The sequence below is a fragment of the Elgaria multicarinata genome, chromosome 1 (assembly GCF_023053635.1).
Source record: "Elgaria multicarinata webbii isolate HBS135686 ecotype San Diego chromosome 1, rElgMul1.1.pri, whole genome shotgun sequence".
NCBI classification, from domain to species: domain Eukaryota; kingdom Metazoa; phylum Chordata; class Lepidosauria; order Squamata; family Anguidae; genus Elgaria; species Elgaria multicarinata.
Genome location: NC_086171.1, coordinates 135,738,196 through 135,756,041, shown reverse-complemented (window position 1 = coordinate 135,756,041; position 17,846 = coordinate 135,738,196). Strand labels below are relative to the sequence as shown.

Here is a 17,846-nt window from a genome sequence, read left to right as displayed (position 1 = left end):
TGGGCTCTTGTATCTTTAACACTTGCGCCGAAAAAGGAATTTCAGCAGGTGTCATTTGTATGCATGCAGCACCTGGTGAAATCCCCTCTTCATCACAATAGTTAAAGCTTCAGGAGCCCTCTATAGCTTGACCAGATACAAAAGAAGGCAGGGCTCCTGCAGCTTTAATTGTTGTGATTTAGAGGGAATTTCACCAGGTGCTGCATGCATACAAATGACACCTGCTGAAATTCCCTTTTCTATACAGCTGTTAAAGATACAGGAGCCCTGACCTCCTTTTCATATGGTCAGCCTAGTCTAGCTCCTGTGAAGCCATTAGTCAGCAATGTTTGAGGGGGGCTTTATATTTATTTATTTGTGACACTTGTGTACTGCTGAATATAATAAACTCCCTCAGTGGTTTACTTTATGTCATACAAATGAAAGGAAGCAGATTGGGGAAAGAGGCAATTCAAGTAAAGCAAAACAATCAGGTCTATTGTCAGGCTGTTCCTCTGCAACAGACTTTCTGAGATGGAACCTCTCCATCTATTTCTGAGTCTGGCTAATTTGATTAATGGGAGCACCAGTAAAAATGAGATAAAAAGAGCCAGTGTGGAATAGTTTTTAGAGTGTTGGACTGTGTGCTGGCATATCCAGGTTCTAGTCCCCACTCAGCCATGGAAGCGAAGTGCATGACTGGGCCAACCACAGACTCTCAACCCAACCTACCTCACAGGGTTGTTGTTGTGAGGATAAAATGAAGAGGAGGAAGATTATGTATGTTGCCTTGGATTCCTTGGAGGAAAAAAGGCGGGATATAAAAGCAATAAATAAATAATTAAATAAACTACTGATCCCACCATTGTTTTTGACTGCAAGCAACTTCCCAGCAGAGGTACACATTTTGCTTCTGGAGATGAATTCCAAAAAGATAAACACCCTCAGTATGACTTTTAGAATCCAAACTTCACAACAGTCCTTTAGGACTGAATGGGTTTTACGTGATGCTTCAGATTCCAGAAACTAGTCCCACTGGTTAAACGTAAAAGAATAAAATCTACTGATATGTTGTATACATTTATTTAATTTCTTAATTAATTCACTTAAAATGTCTATCCCTGTTCTCTGTGACTATTTGAGGTGGCTTATGAACATAATTACAATCATGCTAAAATAAAAACAACAGCAAAACCAACTGCAGTAAAATTATAGTTTCTTGCTCCTTACCATTTTATGAGACATCTTAAAATCACCCAAAGACATCCAAATCACTAACATTTATACATGCTGCATAATTTGGACATTGCTGTACACAATTCCAATCATATTTACTAATAACTGTTGTAATTCAAGTAATAAACAAATACACCTCACAATAATGTAAAATACAATGATTGGTGGGTCTTGTAAGCCCTTTGCTTTATCTCTCTGGCAAAATTAGAAGACCAGGGAGGCAGTAAGGGGCTTAGACAACTTTGTTGATCTGTCAATGACTATTAGCCATGATAGCTTTAATAGCAAAACTGTCTCCTATTGCTCTATGGTACAGTTCTAGTTTATTTGCTCCGTGTCTAACAGTGCCTGGCCTGACATCACATGGATTTACCCTGGAACTTAATGAAATGCTAAATGATCTTTTTAAAAAGGACACGCCAAACAGCACCTGATCGGACATCATGTGTTTTCAACCCCTATTACCTGCATCCTCCTGCTTTCCTGTTTGGGTTTGTTTTTATTCATTTTGCTTCACAGGCATGTTCCACGCAGCACTGCTAGGCCTCAGGATGGTGCCATGCTCCCCCCTCAGATTATATTGTTTCAAGTAGGATGAATCAGAGAACAAAGAGAGAGGGGCTGCTGCTCCCATGATGCCCTGCATGCAGGCAGGGTTTGTGAATTGGTGTGTGTATATGTGTGTGTGTGTGTGAGAGAGAGAGAGAGAGAGACAGAGAGAGAGTAGTGAGCAGGCTGATGGGGCAGGAATGGGTGGAGTGCAAGACCGGCACCATATTGGATAGCTCTGGCTTAGGGCAGGTGAGAGAAAGATGCTGTTTTTTCTTCTCTCCTTCCCCCCTCACCTTTTGTTTTTCAGGTCCAGGTGAAGGTGGGAGGGAGGGCGTCTTGGGTGGGAGCTTGTGAAAAACCCTTTGAATAAAACAGAGGAAGGGTCTATTATTTTATTATGTAATGGGAAGGATTTCTTTGGGGGCTAATTGTGTTTGCTATGGCGGGGGAAAGCTTGCTTTAATGTAGTAGGAAGTGGCTGTATTATTGGGGTATTCACCAAAGGGAAGCTGATGGGGGGCGGCGTAATTGGAACCTTGAGAGAGGAAGAGGAAGAGAGAGAAGGAAATGCTCCCTGAAAGTTGTTCCAGTCACAAGGGAAATGGCCAAACATGTTTTCATCCAATTACTCTCAGGCTACTAGTGCCCATGGTGACACGGGCTTTAGACACTGTTCAGACAACACATTAAGTCATGGTGGTTAAGCATGTTGAGTTAAACATTATAGCTTAGTGTGTCATGTCAACCATGATTTAGCATGTCATGTGAACCGTTCCTAACCCTGGTAGCTATAGAAACATGGTTTAAACATGCTAAGTAACCATTTGCTGCAAAAGGGTTAGCACCCTAACATGTCTTAGCGTATTGTCTGAACAGGCCCATACTATTAAAAGATTATAGACCTCATAGGAAAATAATGTTCTATCAAACTTTAATCAACAGAGAACCCTGGGCTGGTTTGAGTAAACAAGAATCAGCATAGGGTGCTAATGAGGGGGGAACAGGATTACACTTGTTCTACCCAGTGCAAATGTACCATCTGGAACTACTGGGCATTCATAGATCAGTATCCTCTTTTATAGGGTATATGGGCAAAGAAATTCAATATGCATAAACATAAAACCACATAATTCATATTTCACATATATTCTGGAAGTAATAGTGCTATTCAAGCCTAAATATGTTTGACTATTCATACAGCACTATGAAAATGAGACTTATACACACACACATATCGATGTCCAATAGGCTTGGAGATGGAAAAATAACTCATGGCAGATAGTACGAATAGCTGTAATTCTCCGAACATAGCCAGAAAGTTGGTCAGAAATTAGTATAGGTGGTTGCCTATCCATTGGAAAGTACTTTCCTGTATTTCATTATTCTAAGAGCAGGTATAAACTAATAGAGAATATTCTTTTAACATAAAGTAGTGCTTTGAGCATGTACCAAATGAAATTTCTGAGCACAAAAAGGAAATTGGCACAGGACTGAGGTAAAACAAAACAAAAACGCTAGAAACAACTAAATGTACAACACTACACTTTCCTTGAACACTACACTTTCCTTGGTCAATAGAAAGCTAAAAATACTGGCCAATGTCTAGAATAATTGCGATGTATTATTTATCACCGGGCACTGCAGTCAAACAATAAAATCAGGTCAAAAAAATATGTACGAACTATAAGTGCTTCTTGTTTATAAAGAAAAGCAGCAAAGAGGGAAAAAAAGAAAAAGGATGGTTTGAATTATGTGTTTACTGCATGTGAGGGGGAAATGGAAAGGAACCTGTAACCATTCAGAAAAAAAGGCAGTTCCCCTTATTACATTCCCCCCCAGAGAATTATAAAATACACCTAGCTTAGATGAAATACTAGTTGTGTAGTAGCCACCTTAAGGAAAATGCTGTGGTTGTACAAGCAGCACAATACAAATACCTGCCATATCTTCAGCTATTGTCATGGTAACTATACATTTTCATTAGGATGTCATAGTGTAAAGCAGGGGGCTAAAATCAGCAGATGACTTTGTTATGCTGCCAATAAACTGCAACACAGCATGTAGGCTCTGAAAGATACCAAGCGTCTTCATCTACCATTAAACTTAATAGGAATTCTGCCTCAAGTCAGGACTGTAGGATAAAGTGCAGAGCTTGTAATACTTCTCTTCTGCCTTCCCAGCTTCAAAGCTTTTCAACTCTTCAGGCACATTATATATCATTATAGTTAAGATAAAGTCAGGTGGGATTTCTTAGTATCTAATTTTGCCACTTTTATTGGAGCAAGACATGCTCACTGGACAAAGAATGTATTCACAAATGTGCGAAGATCACATGTGATGCTAAGATCACATCCTAATGTTTCTAATGTGCTTTTCCTTTTGATGTGCTAGTATGTGTTAGTATGACTAATGAGCTATTAGTCATACTAACAGCCATTTTTATTCATATGATTGTTCTGAGAAATGCAACTGTTTGACTAGAATAATTTCATGAAGATGCATCTTTCTGTTTAAGATATTGAACAGGCACCACGTGGAAGCAATCCATTATTAGGTACTTGATAGCCACCCTGTTTCAATAGAAAGTTCAGCATTTAGGCTCTTCTTCAGGGCAATTTCCACATTAGAAAAAAATCTGCATGCTATTTCTAACACAGTTAGTGTAATATTGTCTTACAGATGCAGTTATAGGGAAATTGCCATTTGTGAAAGCAATCACAAGGGATGAGAAATGATACATGTTCCTTTGTTCAGAACTGAGACATCGCCATAAGAAATAAAATGGATGTATCTAATTAAAGGAGGACATCCATAATAGAACTTCTCAATAGCTTGTATGATTGTCCTACAGTGTCCACACGTTGGTTTTGTTTAGGTAGCAACTGATTTCTTTTAGTACCAGACAAAACCATGTATGCCCATTATTCAAATCTAGCATATATGTAACTGGACAACTGCCAAGAAATAACAACATGGTCATATTTGATTTTAAAGAAGGAAACTTCCTTATAAATGAGGGGATTGGTAAAAAGGAAGTTGAAAGGGAAAATCAAGAGGATTATGTCATGGAAGGAATGACCAAGTCTAGCATGATTAATGAGGCAAGAAGGATTCTATCGGAAAATTGAAGACTTGCCCAAATGAGGAAAACAAAAAGGAACACAAACTTTGGCAAAAGAAATGTAAGCAGACAATAAGGGATGCAAAACAAGAATTCAAGGAGGAGGATGCTAAAAACATTGAGACCAGCAGTTTAAATACTTCAGAAGCAGGGAACTGGCTAGGGAGGCAATTGAACCATTAGACAACAAGGGAGTTAAGGGTGTGCTAAAAGAGAGGCAGTTGTGGAGAGGCGAAATGCTGAATGAATTACCTGTGTCTGTCTTCACTGTGGGATATGCAGAGCAAATGTCCATTCCTGAACTGACATTTTCAGGCAAGGAGCTTGAAGAACTAAGGCAATTAGTCATGTCAAGAGATAACATTCTAGGCCTTATTCACAAATAAAAACCTATCACTAGGTCTGGATGGTGTTTACATGAGAGTTGTCAAATGTGAAAATGCCAATTTGCTAACAAAAATATATAACTAGTTCCTAAGATTGTATCAGAAGACTGGAAAGCAGCTAATGTAACACCAGTTTTTTAAAGGAGATCCAGGAAATTAACCTGCAGTATTTCAAAGGATAGGAGGGTGTTCACTCTTCTAGGTCTCAATGTGCAACCTGCAGCTCTTTTGGATGGGAGGTTTAGAAAGATAACTTATTCCAACATATTATGACCTTGTAGTTCAGAAGAAATCAAAAGAGTAAGCCATGTCTTTTTCTTCTGCAATTCATCTATCAAGATCTGGATGGATACTGTTGTTTTTATACTGTTTTTATGGTGTTTTTTTAATTTTTGTGTACTTTTAATGTTTACTATTTTTAATTGTTGTAAACCGCCCAGAGAGCTTCGGCTGGGGGGCGGTATATAAATGTAATAAAATAAATAAATAAAAATAAATAAATCTCCATAAACAATTAACGAATGCATTGATCACTGTATATCCTGGAAGATTGTCTGAATATTATGCTCTTCAGTAGGGCTGTGCAAGCCTCGGACCTTGGATTTGGAGTTCCAAGGCCCCAGCGACCATTTTATGACAGAACCACCATTTTACTTCACAAGCCAAGGACTCCTTACTATTGAAAGAGTGTACAACTACCAGCATGCACTGCCTGGAAGGGATCAACTTACTGGGGCCCAGGAATGGCAGGCACTTGTGGTCTCACCGCTGCCGCCATGATCACCCACCCACTGGCGCAATCCAGGATGCACTAGACCCTGGAGGGGTGCCATGAGTTCCATAGGCACCCTGCAGCTGCCTGCTTCCTCCGAGAGTCACCCACTTCTGGTAGCCCAGCCTCCAAATCCGAGGCCCAAGGCTTGCACAGCCCTATTCTCCAGCCTTTGAGCAAAAAAAGCTACTGCATCCTTGTCATAGAAAGATGATAATACATTTTCCTTGGACTACTTACTACCATTCTAGCCTACTCGCAGTGTTTTTGTGATGATAAAATGTGTGGAAGAAGAGAGAGAACCGTCTACCCTACCATGAGCTCCTTGGAGAAAGCGTGGGAAAACTACAACTATCTTTTATTTATTTTGGCCAGCAAAAGTAGAGTGTATCTTTTTTCTTTTCTTTTTAGTCAATCCAAAGAAAAGCAAGGCTAGAATGCAATAAATTAAAATAAAGTATTTACCTGTTGTGAATAGGTCCGCTGAACTTTGGATCAAATTTCCTTGGTTCACCTGCATTTAAAATAAAATATTATAAAATACATAATAGCAAACAAAAGAAAAAGTCATGGAATTATCTGTAACCAGTTTGCCTTCATTTAATTCTTATCATAAATCTTACTATTATGCTTTTTTAAACTTATAGACTAGCTTATATAAATGGTCCAAAACCTGCATCAATACTACCATTGCAGCTGTAACTGGCACAGTTTTGCCTCAATTAGTAAGCCACCAAACTGTCAAGGCTGACATGGAGACAGCTGTGAGAAGTGACCTGGAAACCAAGGGGACCAAGCCAGAAGGCGCCAGAGTAAAAAACAACACAGGGTAACACTCCAGAGCCAGGAATACATCATTGTTCATGCAAGGGCAGTTCTGATACCACACAAGGCAGCCATACACTGAACAGAAGGCTTCCGGATCTGGCCTTTATCTTGCTTAACTATTCTGTAGGTTACCACAATGCATTTTTACCCTGCTTTTCAGCTGAAAAGGCCCCCAGAGTGGTTTATGATAGATCAACAACACAGTGCCTACCTTCAAGCTTATTTTTTTGTTATTATTTTTTCCCTTTTTACAAAAGAGAAAAAAGGAAGGAAAAAAACAAGCAAACTCAGGCAGCAGTTCTTATAGTTATGAAATTCTTACAATGATCATCTTGAATGGAAATAGTTCAGGAAGAGGCACTGTTAGGAACATAATTAGTGCCATGCTGGATCAGATCGAGAGTCCTGTTCAGAAGACACCTTAAACCATGGCTTTAACCACAGTGAATAAGGCAAAAAGCCTTATTCACCATGGTTAAAGCTGTGGTTTAAGGTGTCTTTTGAAAAGGGCCATAGTGGCCAACCAGCTGTCAACCAGGGACCAACAATGCAGGACAACAGCACCCTCCCACCCATGTTCTCCAGCAACGGTTGCATATAGGCTTACGACCTTGAATACTGGAGGTAGCACATAGCCATCAGAGCTAGTAGCCATTGATAGTCTTCTCCCCCAGGAATTTTTCCACCCCACTTCTAAAGCCATTCAAATTGGTGGTTATCACTACATCTTGTGATAGTGAATTCTTGCATAGTTAAGCAGCAGTTTCTGCAGCTGAAACTCTCCCCACGGCCTGAGTTCGATCCCAGCAGAAGCTGGTTTCAGGCAGCCGGCTCGGGTCGACTCAGCCTTCCATCCTCCCAAGGTCGGTAAAATGAGTACCCAGCTAGCTGGGGGAAAGGTAATAACGGCTGAGGAAGGCAATGGCAAACCACCCAGCTATAAGCCCTGCCAAGAAAACGTCAGCGAAAGCTGGCGTCCCTCCAAGAGTCAGAAATGACTCAGTGCTTGCACGAGAGGTTCCTTTCCCTCCTTTCCCTTAAATATGCACTGTGTGAAGAAGTACTTCCTTTTATTTGTTCTGAATCTGCTTCCCATCTCTCCCTCTGCTGCTGCTGGATGACTGCTGAGGGAGTAGCTCATATGACCAGAGACTAGATATAACTTTTAGGCCAGGTCCAAACCAACATATTGTTTCAGAACCAAAAGTAGGTGTACCACCAGTTAACCTCTTGTCATTAGATACATTAAGTTCTACCCAGATTAAGTTCATTTCACCTATTTTCCAGTGACATCAATGGGACTTAAGTTAGTCATTACTAACTTTCCACATTGATTTCCATATGGTCTAAGTGCAATTAACTTAGTCTGGATCCAACCCACTGTTTTCTGTTTGTGACCAACTTGACATTCTATTCCTAATGCAAGATTATTTGCGTATTATTATTTGTTACATTTATATCCTGGTGTTTCCTCCAATGAGCACAAAGCAGCATACATGATCCTCCTCTTCTCAATTTTATCCACATAACAACTTTAAGAGGTAGGTTAGGCTGAAAGTCAGCTACTAGGCCAAAATCACCCAATGAGCTTCATGGCCAAAGTTCCTACTCGGCCATGAAGTCTCAGTCCAACACTCTAACCATTACAACACACTGGGTCTTCAAGGTAAGGCGTAAACTTCTAAGAAAAGGAAATGTATTGTAAGGGATATCAGACTCCAGAGAATAGGAGCAGAGCCTTTGTTTGCAAGTTCCCCTGCATCCCCTGCTTTCTAGACTTTCTTCACAGAAATAACTCTCCTATGTCTCTACTACTAGATGGAACCATACAGCAATGGCATATTGCCAAAGTGGTAAAGCACTAAAGCGATTTTGGAATTTTGGAGGTTTAGTGATTTAGAGACTTAGGGAATTAGTTATTCTAGAAAATTAGACTGCTAAACCCAGATCGTTGACTTCGGAGGGGTGGAGAAGGGAGGAAGAATAAATTACAGTGAGTGGCAAAGTAAAGAAACCTGAGCTGTATCTGTGCAGGCTACTGCAAAATGATGGAAAAGGACAACTATGGAGGAAAACAGGGAGGTCCTCCCCACCGCTTGACTGAGAGCTCTATCGGACGAGCGTTTTATTGCACGCTTGCTACTGGGCACTCACAGATTTTTGCGGGTCCCTCTCACAACGATGTCTGCCTCCCACCCCTTCTTGCCTCCTTTACGCCACAAAGAAACACCCCAGTAAGTCCGATTTAAAATAAAGACGGAAGTTGCTGCTATCTCCTGCTGTGTAAAGGAGAAGCAGCAAGATCAAAATGGCCCACTGAATGGGCTACGAGCAAGTTGTTTACTTCCTCTTTCAAAAGAAGAAGTAATGAGGGATAAATGCGAGGGTGGAGTAGCGACGGTAAGCAAACGCAATTCTCCCTTGTTTGATGAGGCTCTGAGTCACAGCCAGGTGAAAGACACATCCCTGGGCATGCCCATCATGACAGATTTAACCTGGAAGAATGAGGCACACAGCAACTGAACTGTACGGCAGCTGCACGAAGGGGGGGAAATGCACTACAAGTATTCTGCAAAAGTTCACGTTTTCCTGGGGGAATTTGTGAGGTTGCTAAGGATCGACGACAATGTCATGTGTTGCAAATAAACATGACTTGTTATGTTTTGCCAAAGTACAACTAAGGCTATAATTCTGCGTACACTTACCTGGGAGTAAGTCCCACTGAATTCAATAGGGCTTACTTATGAATAGAAACATATAGATTTTGCTGCAAAATCAGGAGAGAAAGAAAATACCCTTCAGAGAAAACATGTGGTACAGTTCTTTTATTTATCTTCAAATTATCACTCTTCCCTGGTATATTTCTTCAGTGTGGGCTCATAAGAGGAATAAAAACCCATTAAGCATGGCTGTCTTGAATTTGTAGCTACTTTTCTCTCAAACTACCCATTGAAAGTCTTAATTGCAAATGTTAAAATGAAATAAGATGCTCTATTCACTGCCTTGCATTCCCATATCCTATAAAAATAATTCTACATCATATAATTTGCAAATCTTCTAGGTTTCAATAGAAATGAAATGTGATTTTGCTAAAACTGTTATTTTTGATATGACTAAGACTTAATGGAGGTTTGAAAAACAATAATTATGTGAAAAGTTAAGAACAAATGTCCTTTCTTTTACTTCACTTAGCACAATTAGCATGGCTTTTATTTTTGATGAGGTGAAATCAGCATGAATTTAGGTATTATGTTGACATCCTCCTACCAAATCTGCATTTTCCCAGATCACGGTCTATGACATCTGGCTTCAAACCAGTTTTTGAAGATTCTTTAACATGAAATTAGTCACAATCTTGGACATAAGACAAATCAAAATGCTTTGATTTTTTAAAAATGTTTTTAGGATGTTTTTTAGGATGTTTTTAACAATGTATATTATGTTTTAATTGAGTATTATGTATTTCATCGTTTAGTGTTGTTCCCCGTCTCAATAAAAATGGAGAGCCGGGTAAGAATTATGATGATGATGATGATGATGATGATGTGTTTGCCTGTCATTGGCTCTGCTTCCAGACAATATCAATTGTGGCTCCCAATTTACTTTCCCCATGGGTCAACAGCCCTTCATGGGGGGGGGGGGGGGAATCCTAGCCTCTTATTAAGCCATAGTTTAGTATGATGAAAACAAGCAGAATGAGACATAATGAGCCCTGGGCTTGTGCATTCGCCACCCCCCACCCCCGGTCGTGCTTCTGTATGGCCAAGGAGGAGGACTTGGAAGCTTCTGCTTTTGACTAACAAGAATTTACTGTGCCATTCAGACTTGGAACAGTGGTTAATCTGTGGTTAGATAAGGGGGAGGGGGAGGGAGGGGAGGAGACGTGGAGCATGTGACCCGAAGGATCACCAGAGCTCATTCCCGATTGTTCCCGTCACACTAGACTAACTTTTTCCATCGATTTCAAAAAGGCAACTGCCAATTAATATCCTCTGAACAAGGGTCTGAATATTTCAGCTGATCCTTTCACAACTCACTTTTTCTGTCCTGCTCTAATCACACAGTAGATACTCCTTCTTACATACTTACATTGCAAACATAATAGTATAAAATGTTCTTCACTACAGTAATTTATTTTAAGATATAAAAATGGCCCTACAGTTAGGCCTAATCTGCACCTACAGCTCTTTTGCAAGTGAGGCGGGGTGGTTGCAAGTTTTCCCGCTTCTGAGATCTGCTGTCACAGGGCAGCCGTGAGCAAAGTTTCCTGCATTTTCAGGAGTGCCATTGCACAGGATATGGCCCCGTGACAGCGCTTCCACATGTGGATTGGGAGAAGTGGGCGGGCATAGGCAGATTACACGGCTATGGGGAATCGGGGGTTTTTTAGGGGGTGTGCACGGACCCCCTGCTCCGCTTCTCTTCCAGATCCGCGATTTGCGGATTGGGCCGCTTCGCTCCGCCCCCACTCCACCTATGTCCGCTCCGCTCCACTGCGGAGCTCCGGATCCGGATCGGAGCTCCATTTCCCCCCCCCCATAGGCTTGCATTGAAAGCTAAAAAAGTATACAACTTTTTTTCTGTTAAAGTTAGAAACCTCAAGCACCATGACACCCCATGGACATATACACACGCACGCCAAGTTTCAAGCCAATCCCATCATCCCCTGATTTTGGGGGAATTTTTGAAAATCGGGCACCCCATTCACACCCCTGATAGCTCCGTCAATTTGCACGTTAGAAACCTCAAACTCGGCACCATGATAGCTTATCCAGGGATACACATGCACGTCAAGACTCAAGGCAATCCCATCATCCCTTGATTTTTGGCGGGGCTCTAACCTTTTAACTCACCCCAAATCAAGTCCCATTTTACAACTACGTCAATTTGCATGTCAGAAACCTCACCTTCAGTCCCATGACAGCTTACCCATGTTGTCAACATGGACGCCAAGTTTCAAGCCAATCCCATCATCCCCGGATTTTTGGGGAATTTATGAAAGTCGAACACCCCAGTATCTGCAGATAGCTCAATGGGCCCATTTCAAAGGAAATCCCAACATGCCATGAATTGGGGAGTAGAGATAAACCTAAATATGAATCTTCTTCCACACTTGAAAAATTGATTTGGAACTTGAGCACAGGAAGGACTTCTCCCCTGAGTCAAAGCAAGACACACAAAAACCATTCCTGCGAGGTGGGCAGGGGAGGAGGGAGGGAAGGCAGGCAGGCAGCAGACATTTCTGGGGGCACAAGGAAGTGAGCCAAGGATAGTTTCAAAGCCAGTAATGCATATAAAATGGAATAAATAAATAAATAAATAAACAAAGGAGGGGTGGAATTAAAAGCAGCAGTGTTGCTGAATAAACAACAAGATTTTTTTTTTTAAAAAAAGGCTGTATCTGTCTTTTACCAGTAAGAGGGGAGTGGACGTGCCCAAGGGGAGGGGGAATCATCTGCCAATTTGACTGGTCCTGTCTAGGTACCAGTCTTTAAGAAGCAAACGATCACTTCAACTCATGATAGGCATTCTCTCCAGTGATTTACCTTTGGAGGGCTCTGATGGCCCTCCAAGGACAGGAGAGTGCACTGGGCACGTCCATATGCCCTAGGGGAGCTCATCCCCTTGCACCACATCTATTCAGTTGTTCCCCAAAGTTAGGGTGGGTAGCAGTGCTGTGTTTTCTGTCTCTTATTATTGGCTTAGTATATGATTTCAGGTTGTGTTTGTGCATTTGGTGGGGCTACTGTTTTAAAAAACACTGGGAAAAGTCCGTTCAGACTAAGAAAGAGAAGTTCCCAGAATCCCAAGTTACCTGTTTTGCCTATCCCCTCCTCCAACCTTGGGATCATGTGATCATGACCGGGAGTTGACTCTGCCCCTCAGCCCTTCGAAAAAGGTATTTTCCCGCTGTTTTACCGGATTTTTCCAAAAATTCTAGCAAGCGAACCGCAGCACGTAGAGAGCTGAGAGTAGGCTCAAAATGACCCCCAGCCACGACTCTCTAAGCACAAGAAGTTTCAGAAAGATAGCTTAAAAAACAACACAGTTATCCCCTATTCTTTTCCGCAATGCAATCCTATGGGCGAAATTTTTCAAAATGGCGATCGGATCGGTCCGCGAAAAAAGAAGCGCTCCGCGTATGGGCGCTTCTCTTCGCCGTGCTTTTACGGGTCCCCGGTCCGCTTCTACTCCACCTCTGGGCAAGGCGGAGCAGGCCAATTCGCTTCTGATTCTCCGCTTCTAATCGGAGCGGAGCACATCCCTAGTTTTTTTTATGATTCCTCAGAGATGTGCATGAACGCAAATGCACAGCTACACATGGGGTGCATAGGGAGTCCATCAATGTGCAACCCTGTGCAGATATGTTTGTGTTAAAAAAAATACACTCAGTGATGAAACACGCCGATACCCATGCATATGCCCCTCAGAGGTCATTGGCTGTTCGCTGATCCTGGAACTCACAGTGAACAGCGATAACCTTGCAAAGGGTGGGTGGCACACCAGCTGCAGACTTCAGGATTGTAGCGAAGGGGGGGGAACCGTGACAAAACCAGTCCGCAAAATCCCAGAATACCTGAATGGTAGAGACGTGATCACAGCAGGATTAGCTGTGCGTCATGTGACCCAGTAGGGGCGACTTCGATATTATTCTGTAATAAACGGCTGGTGTAGACACAGCCTTAATTTCCTCTTTATATGCATAGGGTTATGGCTCCTGTAGAGCCACAATACAAAGGTTCGTTATATAAAATGACTAATTCTCCATGTCTTATAGTGTCTAAGGGTTTCTTCAGACGAACGTTTTATCACACGCTCAGGAAGTGTAATTTATAGGAAATGTCTATTCGTTTTGTAACTTTTATGATGGATCTCATCTGCAAATGATTGTTCCTTTATTAGCCCGTCATCAAGTAGGGCAGCCCACTTTCATGTTAAATATTTGTTAGTAGATAATATTCCATCAGTATCATTGGTTGTGAGCAAATTTCTGTTAGTGGCAATGGAAACAAGGAAGCAATTAGTCATTTGATTATGGGTGACAGTTTTAGGGAATACCCTAGGTCATTTATTCAGTATAGCTGTGTTTTGGTTGATGATTTTTATGCATTTATGTTTTAATTTTGTAATTAACGTTTTATTCTTGTCTGGTAACCACAACAGGTGGTAAGTATGTAGGGATGAATGGATAGATAGATAGCTACATAGATGATAGATAGAAAATTATATTCCAGCCAAAAGATTTGACATGTTGGTTTAAGGGCTCTATGGCAATTTCCCCCAACCTGCTCCCTCCAGATGTTTTGGACTACAACTCCCAGGATTCCTGACCACTGGCTATGCTTGCTGAGACTGATGGGAGTTGAAGCCCCAAAAATCTGGAAGACACCAGATGTTTTCGCTGCTGTATGGAAAGTATCTATTAGCATTTTTTAAAAAAAAATCTAGCTGGATCTTTTCTGACAACTTCTCCCCTCTTTACTTTTTTCTGCTGAATTCTTACTATACCAAGGCTACTCCAAGGAATTATACGGTATTCTCTGAATTCTTCTCTGCAGACTCTAATGCATGCAAATAACTTGAAATATGTGAATAGCTACATGGGGGTCAATAGATCAACTCACATACCTAAAGCTATACATACACTTAAAAGTGTTTGTGAGACCACAGCCTTTATTTACATTCCAAATTATAATCACAGTAAAGAGATGATGAACCAAGTTCATTCCTCCTGCAACTACCCCTCACTTAAAGGGGATTTAATCATAGGTAAATTCAGCTTTGTGCAATGACAACAGCTGGAAAATTAGGTTTTGTTCTCTGTATGGCAAGCTTCCGTATTATAGGAGACAACATACCAAAGATTTCTCCTTTGATTCCTTGCAAATCAATGCAGAGCACTGCTCTTCTTCATGAAGCTACAAATTTTAATTGCACAGCTAATAGAATATTTATGCTGAATGACCTCATGGGTGCCAAATGTTAGACTGGTTTCTCTTATAAAACCAGCTACTTTTGTACACCACATTTTCCTGCTTCCATCAAAGGCAATTAAAGAGAACTATGGCAGTTGGGACTCAATGGTCTTTAAACAGGACAAGCAGTCAATCCTTCTTTGGGTATATCTCAATTAGCTACATTTGAGCTTTACAACTTAAATAAAACTCTCATATAATTCAGAGCAAAGAAGTGTTTTAGTCTACATCAGAGGGAAGACAGCAGTGGGCTGTAGACAGGAATGGAATATGGCCAATAATACAGGAGGTTTTAGAAGGTTCTTTATTAGCACCAGTAGCAAGGCAGGAAGCATGGCAGGAGAGAAAGGCCACCATAATCTTGGACCTTTCATTCCTTCAGCCGGAAATGAGGAGACTAAATTTTATTCTGGGCAGATGGCCCATTGTATAAAGCACCACATAGCAGCCTGCGGGCCCCTGACAACTAAGCTCAGTGTTTACTTCATAATCATTCCTTGAATACTCACTTAGGGCTCATCTACACCAAGCAGGTTATTCCACTATGAAAGTGGTATGAAAGTGGTATATAGAAAGCGGAAGCCACACTACTGCTTTATAGCGGTATTGAAGTGCACTGCAGGATCTACACTACTGCTTTATAGTGGTACTGAAGTGCACTGACAACTGTTGGGGCCCATGACACCTCTACACCAAGCACGATATAACACTATGAAAGCAGTATGAAAGAGGTATAGGTAATGTGTCATGGGTCCCAACAGTTGTCAGTGCAGTTCAATACCACTATAAAGCAGTAGTGTGGCTCCTGCCTTTTATATACCGCTTTCATACCACTTTCATACCACAGAGAGGTCCGCCTGGTGCCTACACTGTACTGCTTTCGTCGCCAGCTGAAGACCTTTTTATTTTCTCAATATTTTAACATTAATTTTAACTTAAATTTAAATCTTACTGTTTTAACTCTGTATTTTAATCTTATATCAATTTTGCTGTGTGGTTTTATCCTGGTTGTGCTTTTTATACTGTATTTTTTAATTGTGCTTTTAACCTGTTGGTTGTTTTATTGTGGTTTAATGTTTGTGAACCGCCCAGAGAGCTTCGGCTATTGGGTGGTATAAAAATGTAATAAATAAATAAATAAATAAATTCATAGTGGGATATCCTGTGTGGTGTAGATGAGCCCCCAGTCATGTATTTCTGAACAGAAAATATGAGTGAATCTAAATAAAAGAGACAATAATCAGTATTGCAAGTAGAGCTTGTGTCAAATCATTACGAATGTGGAATAAAAAGCAGGAAATAACACTATGAAAATAGTATATGGAATGTGGATTGTGCCCCAACAGTTATCAGCGCACTTCAATACCTACTATAAAGCAGTAGGGTAGATCTAGCCTCAGAAGTGAACACAGTTATCAGAAGAGAAAAGGACTAAGGTCTTAAGAGACGTAAAATGAACCCTTTGGAGGGTTCTGATTATTAGACCAATAAGCTAACAGAACAATTTGTCCAGTTCTGTTGTGACAAGTCTTCAGAATGCTCATCTTGAGCTCTTGCAATCTCCTTTCAGCTTATCTAGAGCTACTTCATAAATCCAGAAAGAGATACCAAGGGATCTTAAATAGGTAACACAGTTCTGAAAGAGTACATATAAATAAGGGCATTTAGAATCATAAATGTATTTAAGATAGCCACAAATTTATTTAAGACAGTGTACTCAGAAGAATAGACATGCTTTTTAAAAAGCATAAATATGTCAATTTCCTCAATGTTTGAGAAATGGAATGTCAAAATTTCCTTAAAAGAGATGCTTTTAATATATTTATTTAAAATTAAAACACAATGCCCTCTAAGTGCAAGTCAAGCACGAAAAGCAATAAGCCAGGAAGGATAAAGATATAAGCAAATGAATAAAGAGGTTTGTAATGGAACTCTGCAATGTAATATAAACTACAGCATTTGCTATTGCCAAGGCTAATGAATATATATTCACTTGCATAGCACTTTGGTACCCTTCTGGATGAACGATGCCATATAAAATGCAATATATGGCTCTCAAGGGTTAGTAAGCTGTCTTCTCGAACTACTACTGCTCAGATGTGGCATATGGCCAATAGTGATATTAAACCATTAAGGTTTGTTATTCCCTTGATATTGTGTGTGAATCACAGTACAGTACCATTTTTCACATATGGAAAGATAGAGTAAAACACTGTATTGAAATTTCACTGGAACCCAAACCTTTGGTTCACAGACATATGACCTAGAAAGTGTAAGAACTACATCACTGGCAGGTTAAGCTTTCTTAGATCACACATGCTAATGGTATGGGGATATTGGGTCCATCACCATAACTTAAACAACAGAGACTTGCACTACTTTCTCCTGCTTCAAAGCTCAGTGCAACACAAGAAAGTCTCTGCAGTCTAAGGCCATAGCTAGACCTAAGGTTTATCCCTGGATCATCCAGGGGTCAAACCTGTTCATCTAGGTGACACACAGGGGATCCAGTGCTCAGGCAGGGGCGAACCCTGGATGCTCCCAGGATAAAGCTTAGGTCTAGCTGTGGCCTAAGAAAGCAGAGGAGGGGTCTCTCATGTTGTTTTCAAGTGGGGGAGGAAGGGCACCCATTCTATTGAGATGTAAAATTCCTAGACTGAACCATTCCATTACCTTCGAATTGGAATACACCCCTACTGCAATTTAGCTGTCAAGATGAAATAGAAGATTACAAGAACCTTGCAGTGTTTTCCAGTATGGCTACTCTTGCACTGCAGGTTGAGGGTGTTATGGTCAAGAGTGGTTTACAATAGCCCTTCATTGTTTCAAGCAGCAAATGAATCCAAGAAAAAAAGAAAAAAAAAACAGACACCAGAGCTTGGGATAAACTAGGGGCTCTTTATTTAAGTGGGATAATTCATCCATCTCTGGATCTTAGCGTGAGAGTGCGGGAATCTTAATAGTTCTTGCTCCAGGCAACTAGCTTGCCAATAAGG

General features: G+C 40.8%; 1 protein-coding gene across 4 annotated transcripts in view; it reads right to left on the bottom strand.

The window, feature by feature from the left end:
• SLC44A5 (solute carrier family 44 member 5) overlaps positions 1-17,846 on the bottom strand; it is a 211,144-nt gene that overhangs the window by 82,068 nt on the left and 111,230 nt on the right. For all 4 annotated transcript variants that reach the window (XM_063137339.1, XM_063137322.1, XM_063137348.1 and 1 more), the window contains exon 2: positions 6,512-6,560. In XM_063137339.1, the coding sequence (XP_062993409.1) occupies positions 6,512-6,560 (49 nt within the window). The remainder of the gene's footprint in view (positions 1-6,511; positions 6,561-17,846) is intronic.